The following is an 8,752-nucleotide window of genomic DNA, read 5'->3' as shown; positions in this document are numbered from 1 at the left end:
TGTTTGGCAGTGGCTGCAGCTGTGGGGGATTGCTCGCGGTCTCCCCCCGCCACGCAACATGACCTCCCAGTCATTCAACCTACATCATCTTTACGTAACACCGCTCCCCCCATTTCTACCCCGACCTTACCACCATGACCCTCCCATCAATCAATCTCCAATCTCCAACGTCGACTGCGCTCTAGCTTTTTACCCCTGTGCATCTCCCCCTCCTCCTCCTCCTCCTCCTCCTGTGCCTGCTACCTTTCCTCTCATTCCTACATCCTCCTTCCTCTAAAAAGCGCATCCTCCCTTGTCGCTCAGTGTCAAGTTCCCCACTGGCTCCCCATGGCTTCTGCCACCATAGGACATCCGTCTCTGTTGAACGGGGCCCTGTGAACGTGGCTCCTTTAATAGCACGCCAAGGGAACACACAGAGTTCCCAAGCAGGCGGTCTAGGGGCTCCGTAATGGAGGGAAATAGCGAAGCAGTGACGTAGCGCGATGTAACTAAGCCATCGCTGAGGGGAAGGAAGAAAGGCCCAATTAGCAGAGCTCGGTGCTGGCTGACTGGATGCAGCTGTGCAGTGCGGACGGCTGATCAGAAGCACAGTGAATGATAACCATCACCTGGGCGCTGATGCTGCCAATATGAGAGTGGGATAAGCACATATGCACACACACACAGATGGGGATACATCTTTAGATGCACGTTCTCATAAATGTGCGCACACACAAACACACACACACACACACAGACACACACACACACAGACACACACACACACACACACAAACAGGCACATGGGTTGTGGTAATTGCAAGGGGATTGTATTACAAAGGATAGATAGTATGCAATGAGGAGAGACAGAGTTTGAGGGAGACAGAGACAGAGACACAGAGACACAGAGAGGAGAGAGAAAAGGAGAGAGATAAAGGGAGAGAGAGAAATGAAGAGAAAAAGAAAAAAAGAGAGAGAGAAAGAGAGAGAGCTAGAGCAAGTGAGGTACGGCAACCGACAATAATAATAAATAATAAAACACACTTTCTTGTCGCCTTCTTAACTCACAGTTAGTGTCATCCCACTTGATTACTTCATTTATCAACAGAAAGGCGGATGAAAGATTTGAAACAAGCTTTCAGAAGAGGGAAAGATAGGCCAAGGGTGGTTGGACGAGAGAGAGGGGGGAGGGACATGTAAGTAGATGAAAAATGATTTGTTATGAGATGAAGAAAAGGGCAAATCGTATTTACAAGACAATGTAAATATCTGTTCTTAGAGATGGATGATGTGAAGCCAAGGCAGTCAGTCAACAAGCTTGATTGTATCCGATATAGAATAGCCGCGTGACTAATAGTGTGTGGAGTTTAGGTTGTGGGCTAATGGCTTCTCGTACAGGCCTTCCCCTGCGGCCACACAGGTTTCAGTCTATGGATTACTCAGAAAGAGCAGGAAATTACGAATAGGTGCCAGTGAGCGTTACGTCACCAGGCCCTTCAATAAAATGCAGTACAGAATATTCCTTATACTTGATGAGGTGTACTAGAAGCACACACACACACACACACACACACACACACACACACACACACACACACACACACACACACACACACACACACACACACACACACAGAGCAAATAGAAATGCTTGGTGGAAAGCCAAGTGTCTGTGTACAAACCTGTGTCTTCATTACAGCCTAACAACAGAGACAGTCGGAGAGATCTACGCAGTGTAGATCTCCCAGACTGTCCCCGACCTTGACAAGGAGTGACAAATCATTGATTTACCAACCAATGTTCACAATTTCTGCCCATTTTCCAAAGACCAACCTGGCCTTCTCAGAATTAACTCTTATATTATTAACTTGTTTACTTATTGGATTTGTGTGGTTTACCCCTTGTTGTCGGAAGATCTGGGGCTGGAATGGCAGATGGGTTAGGGGCTTATTTGTGTGTTTATGTGTGTGCGCGCATGCTTATATGTGCATGCATGCGTGGATGCATGCGTGCATGTCTGTATGTGTGGGTGTGAGCGTGAGTGTGTGTGGGTGTTGGGGGACGGGGGGTAATGAAATGATCCTGTTAAAGGTGCCCTGCATAGCTCCGTGGGGCTGTTACCGAGATAAAGAGCTGTATAAATAAACCTCCCAGGAGTGTTTGAGGGAGCAGAGTATGTGCAGTGCAGCAAGCCCAGGGTGTCAGGTCCCAGTGGGGCCGAGGCAGGGGGGAGAGTGCAGACCAATCCCCCCCCCCCAACACACACACACACACACACACACACACACACACACACACACACACACACACACACACACACACACACATAGATCAGCTGGATGGACGGCTTGGCTTCCTGCTCAACATCAACAGGGGCTTCTGACCACATAGCAGGCTACGGGGGAGAGCAGTACTGTTCAATACAGATTCGGGGTAAGGAGGAGGCGGTGGGGTGTGAGGGAAGGGAGGTTGAGAGGAGGTGAAAAGTGTCATGGTGAAGGGAGCTTGAATTACAGCAGCGTGATTTTAGTTGATTCAATGGTTGCCTGGTTTAAGGGTCGCACTCCAGGGGAGTCTGACCGCAGCCCAGGGGACGGGAGAGATATCACTAACTGCGGGCCCTGAGAGGATGCTGTTTGGGGAGAAAGGATACAGTAAATCTGAAGTCGAGTGGGGTGCATACAGGCCAACTTAGGAGCCTCCCTGGAGTGAATAAGTGACAAAGATGGAGAGAGGGGGGGCAGAAGAAACAGTCAGGCCGAACCGCGAGAGGCCAAAGAACACACCTGACTAACTCATTGCACATGTAACAATCGCGGCAGCCGTCATTTTGGTTCCACACATCTTTGAGGAAGGATGGCCATCCCAGAACATGAATTCATGTTCAACATGTTTTCCATATCACAATTATTATCATAATTATATCATGCACTATTTTCTGCCTATTTTTTTATTGTGAGACTATTCTAACTCTACATCTGTGTGAGATCTTTCCATACGGTACATGTGAACGTTGTTCCGGTTTATTAGGTCTTGATATATATTAACCATATGCCGTATATGCTGGCTCAACGTTTAAGGAATGGTTTTGATTTTAAGTTATTATTCGTTCTTCTCGTAAATATTTTTTTGGGGTGGGTGAGGCAATAATAGGCATGGTTTGGTTTAGGGACAAACAATTCCAGTTTTACCTGGTTACCTGGTTTTAAGCCAAGCTGGCTGAGCTAGAACAGATCAGCTGTCAAAAACCACTACACCCAACCCTAACCACGAACTGCTTTGAACGATGACCAAATAGTTTCTCAGTTACATGACATTGAAAACATATTTATGGTCTCAAATATCACTTTCTCACACAATTCTCAGGTCCTTCCAGCAGGTTTCACACTGATCAAGGCAACAGTAAAATCTAAGCTTATTGCAGACCAAAATAATTACAACGGGCAATTTTCTTGTCAACCAGCTGTTACGGGACACATGCTGCGAGACAGTTGCAGGCCCGCACCTACAGTTCCAACGTGGATGTACGAGAGGGCGACTGTACTAATGCCACCCAGTGGGCACGCAAGGAACCGCTGCTTTCACGGGATACGGGACGGGCATGCATTTTGTGTGAAATTGAGAACAATGCTACTTGCTACTTGTAGTTCTACGTTATCTAAATAAAAAAATAATACCGTGTTGAAAATCAGGATGCAATAGTATAGCTAAAGTCAAAACGTTCATCCAAAATAGACAAATAATAATTCTATGTCGTTCACATTTCACACAAAATTATTCCACCCCACAATGGTCCAAAAAGGCATTTTCCAAAGTACTTTTGATAACCTCTTTATTATATTCATGTTGTACATTTACACACAAACATCATGTTGAGGTTATTTTAATAACTAGATCCAAAAAAATAATACATATAGCATGGAACAAATGGGGAGTGTAAATGGGAAACACCACCCAGCTATACACATAGTGATGTGCAATCAAATTATCTGATCTCCACTCAGTCACATGAGAGATGTCAAAGTACATAAACTTTTCAACTTCTTGTCAAACATAGCCTTCAGATATCCATTCTCAAGAGAAAGCATGTGGGGACAGACAATTTCTCCCAGCAGACGATGAGTTAGTAAATTAGAAAAGCATCACTACCTTAAGGCCAAATGGAAACTCCTTGTTGTGGTTGAACGGAAAGGCTGAATCAGATTAGGATATCATATGACTTATAATGCACTACTGAATGTGTACGTAGATAACATGAACCACTTCACCCAACAATAAAGCAATTCAACATGTACTTAATCCAAAGCCTTGTCCAAGAATGTCATGTGGTTTCCCCATGGATACCATTAGATGTGATACATGTGATCACAGTGATTGCATGAAGAGTTGTGTTTAATAAATATGTTTTAAGAGAGAATGTGGGGGACCAGTAAACTGAACACAAACACACCCAAAAGTAACAGTTTCTAAACCATTGATACAATCCGCATGCATATACATTAACCCTCCCGCCATTTATAATTGTGCGCTTAACAATAGCAATATAGACGCATGTTGGTCCACGTTTATTTAGAGGTTGATGATTGGCTGCCTGGGAGGTCATGGTATTTAAAGGTCGGTGGTGAGCTGTCCCTTACTCTGGATGAGCTTCATAATGGACTGGACAACCTCAGAAGTGGTGCCCTGCCCCCCGATGTCAGCAGTGTGCAACTGCAAGGACAAAACACATTTACAATTCAGGCATAGATTTTTCACATGTGAAAAAATAAGAAAAAAAAGCCTACCCATTTTCTCTGAGTATGTACATTGACCAAAAAATATTTTATCAGATAAAAGACAACATCATCTTTGCTAGAAGATCTGGCCCTAAATCCAGTCTGTGCAGGGCAGAAAGAGGGCCATTCTGTGGTAGAGAATCTGAGCTGACGACTGAAAAGCTGGAAGAAAAGGACTCACCCTGGTCTCGTTCATGCAGGTTAGGATCGCAGTACGGAGCAGACTGGCATACTCGTAGAGCCTTGTATCATCCAAAGAGAAAGAGTACAATTGAAACCCCACTTTCACATATGAGAACACATGCACTGTGAGAAAAGCACCACAACTGAACACGTATTAGACGCAGGTGGACTCTTACTTGAGGTGGTCTAGCATCATGCAGCTGGCCAGCAACATGGCAGTGGGGTTGGCGATGTTCCTGCCGGCAATACTCTTCCCCGTGTTCCTTGTAGCCTGAGAGATAGAAGCAGAGTGACGGCCTTAGAGAAACAACCGACCGGAGACTCTGCGGGCCGAGCAGCCATACTTTGCAGATGTTATATTTTGTGGATGTTTAAAAATAAAAACAGCAAAGAATGGATCTTTCTTCACTCCAATGGTTCTTTAACTGTGCAGACTGCTTACCGTTTCAAAGACTGCATAGTCCTTGCCGTAGTTGGCCCCAGGCACCAGGCCGGGGCCTCCGACCAGCCCGGCGCACACGTTGCTCACCACGTTGCCATACAGGTTTGGCATCACCATCACATCGAACTGCTCCGGGTTGGACACCAGCTGATAAAGGAGTGCACATGAGTGAGACAAAAGTTTGGTTCATGTTTCTCTTGAAAAAATAACCATTCAAAACCCTTCACAGCTCCTTGTCCTAACTGACTGTTACCTGCATGGTCGTGTTGTCCACAATCATTGCGTCAAACTGAAGATCCGGATATCCAGACGCAACCTCCCTGCAGCACTGCAAGAACAGACCATCACCAAGCTTCCTGTTGGGGGAATACATTTTTTAATACCAAAAAAGACAGGCCGTAAAGGTGACTTAGTCTAAATGGCATGGGTGGCTCCCAGTAGACTCACATTATGTTGGCCTTGTGGACAGCGGTGACCCTGCGGCGACCTTTCTCCCGGGCCAGTTTGAAGGCGTAGTCTGCGATCCTGAGGGAGTTGGTCCTGGTGATGATCTTAAGACTTTCCACCACCCCGGTAACACTCTGCAGTAGGACAGTGCCACGGCACGAGGGGCAACAGATTCATGCTTGAAAAAGCAGGCATGGCCCAAGCAGAGAATTCAATTACAGCGTGCATGTTAACCATTAAAGAACCTATAATTGCATCATGTTACACTCAGCGAGTCCATCATTTTGGCTTGGCATCAAACAAAAAAATAACCACATTTTCTAAATATGTATAGAATACAAAGTCAGGACTTAGATAGAAATATACTAAAAGCACACACAATTTCATTGTTTGCGTTAGAAAAAAAAAAGGTTGTGTGTTTCGGTGTACTGACCTCGTGCTCCAGGCTGCTGTATTCACCCTCAGTGTTCTCCCTGACGATAAGGATGTCAATATCCTTGTGTCGGGTCTGGACCCCTGGGAGGGACTGGCAGTGCATCACGTTGGCATACAGATCCAGACTGGTGCTGTGGATGCACATGAATTTAAACCGATTCAGAGAAAGGGAGACAAGCTCTAAACAATAATAGGTTTGACAAAAAAGGCTTTTGTCCAATGTACTGACCATTCAACCAAATCACTCACCGAAGCAGATTGTTTCTGGATTTGACAGAGGGTGGCATGGTGTGGTTTGTCTCTATGTTACCTGACAGAATAGGTAAATATAAATCCCATATATTTGACATGGGTTATGCACATTGACTATAATGTAAAATCTTGTGTATTCCTTAACTTCTATTTTCACATTCTCTTACCTTTAAGGGCAACTCCATTACGGCGGATGGCGGTAATGGCATTATTTATGTCATCTTCGCTGGTCATGGCAGAGTTGACATTCACAACCTCAAAGTCAACAGGCACGCAGCTGAACCTTTTGACACCAAAAAAAACAATCGTAATCTAGTCGACCTGAATTTCCCCCAAGCACATTCAACACTATACAAAATTGTTACTTACACAGTAGACAAAACGATAACATACCTGAAAACCTCTCTGACATGATTCAGCAGCTCTGGTCCAATACCATCTCCTGGGATGAGGGTGACTGTGTGCCTACCTCCATATTTTGCCGGGAGCGGCTGAAAAAGTGACAAATCACACATTATGGAGTTCAAGACTTTATTGATTTGATTACTAAGAGTAACATATAGTGGTTGAAGGAATGAAAATCAAATAATATGCCATTGAAGAAGTGCCCCTCCGAAAAGACTACTTACTATGTTCTCTCCCTGTTTATTGAAGATGGACAGCAGGAAAAGCAGAGCAATAGTTAGTTCATTTGAGAGCCATAGAATGACACACCATTTAAAAGGCCATTCCCAAGGTTAGACTAGATGTACTCCTCTCCCAAAGAGAACCCATTCCCGCAAATAAATAGTGAAAAAAGGGGAGTAGGAGGCTGGAATGAAGACCGGCACCGAACCACAACACCACAATTCTACCCATACATATGATAGAGAAGGGACATTAGCAGCTAGTGATATGCGACCAGGAAGCAAGTCGATTTTTTTTAGTAGTTTTTTTAATGACAAACTGGTTACCTCTTGTACTGTGACATGTTTTTTGATGAAAAACAATGCATTTGTAATTTGTAATCTATTATGTGTTATGGCATACATCTCCCAGTATAAGATTCAGTCTGGCCTGAATGGTTCCTCCCGCACAGGAAAGCTCTCAAAAATTGCTGGACGGCCTATTTCAGACCAGCCTTTCACAGGTCAAATCACATTGGGCCACCCAAAACATGCACATGTTATATACTACTGGAAATCAACTATGTCACTATGCTGTTTAGAGCCTGGCCCAAAGTCGTTTTCATGGTCTAAATGACAGCTGACAAACCAGCTGCTTATTCACATTTCAACACTTGACTGATGACGCTAGGTTGTCAATGAGAAAGTTCACAACATGATTTAGAAGATTGTTTACCCATTCCAATGTTCACACCATAGGGCCCAAATGTTCTTTCCCACTCAGATCTAAACAATGGCTCTACGGCCTATTTCAGGCCAGAGTTTCACTGGTGCTGATCGTAAGGAAGATGTATCTATTGCAAAAATCGGATTATAGATATATAATCAGAGGGTCAATATCCTGTTTAGCATATAATGTGGCTGTTTTTGGGCCCCCAAGGTGATTTAACCAAAGGAACGCTGGTCTGGATTTTCTGGCTTGTCAGCTATCCATTAGACCAAAAAATAATTCATGGTCCCGGCACATTCGGGCTGGACTGAATCCTATAGTGGGGGATATATGCCATAACACAGAATAGATAACAAATACAATGTTTTTGATCGACTCGTTTCCTGGTTGCATATCAGTACCTGATAATAGGGAGCTGCGAATCGGGACCTAACATCAGCTTCGTTGCGGAATGAATAAGAAAAACACAGGGCTATGTTGTTATTCATATTGTATTGCTGGGATTAGAGGTTATCTGAGACACTCACAGCAGCCGATGACCTCTCCCGACAGCTTGTCAGCGTTGGCCCGAACACCTAAAATACGTTGCCATTATAAAAGGGAAGAAGAGAGGACGGATGTTAAAAACGCTTTCTTATTACACTTAGTATTATTCTGTTATTACGTAAAGCTTAACGACAGGTTAAAACAGTGAGCTAGCTCACTTAGCTGGTAGTTAACCAAATGACCTTGTATACAGAAAAAAACATATTGGATTTTGAACATCTAACTCAGCTTTGGAAGGCGACCAAAAGCGTAACAGATGCCTTTACTTACTTTAACCGTACTCCCCAGTCGTCCACCCCAAAGGGGTTTGATGAGTTTGGACATGGAAAGCACAGAACTGGAAGCAGCCATCTTGGTT

General features: G+C 44.4%; 1 protein-coding gene across 1 annotated transcript; it reads right to left on the bottom strand.

Moving 5' to 3' along the window:
- Window positions 1-3,794: 3,794 nt before the first annotated feature.
- idh3g (isocitrate dehydrogenase (NAD(+)) 3 non-catalytic subunit gamma) lies at window positions 3,795-8,750 on the bottom strand. The gene is made up of 12 exons (XM_079741445.1): window positions 8,665-8,750; window positions 8,376-8,423; window positions 6,907-7,004; window positions 6,681-6,796; window positions 6,511-6,571; window positions 6,260-6,392; window positions 5,827-5,960; window positions 5,633-5,735; window positions 5,380-5,526; window positions 5,114-5,208; window positions 4,936-4,996; window positions 3,795-4,689 (listed from the first exon to the last, which is right to left on the bottom strand). Exons 1-12 carry the CDS (start codon window positions 8,743-8,745, stop codon window positions 4,588-4,590), a joined length of 1,179 nt encoding a protein of 392 aa, XP_079597571.1. The 5' UTR covers window positions 8,746-8,750; the 3' UTR covers window positions 3,795-4,587.
- Between the last annotated feature and the right edge of the window lie 2 nt (window positions 8,751-8,752).

Source organism: Pollachius pollachius (genome assembly GCF_949987615.1).
Source record: "Pollachius pollachius genome assembly, chromosome: 8".
NCBI lineage: Eukaryota > Metazoa > Chordata > Actinopteri > Gadiformes > Gadidae > Pollachius > Pollachius pollachius.
The sequence above is the reverse complement of the archived record's forward strand: the minus strand, read 5'-3'. Positions and strand labels throughout refer to the sequence as shown.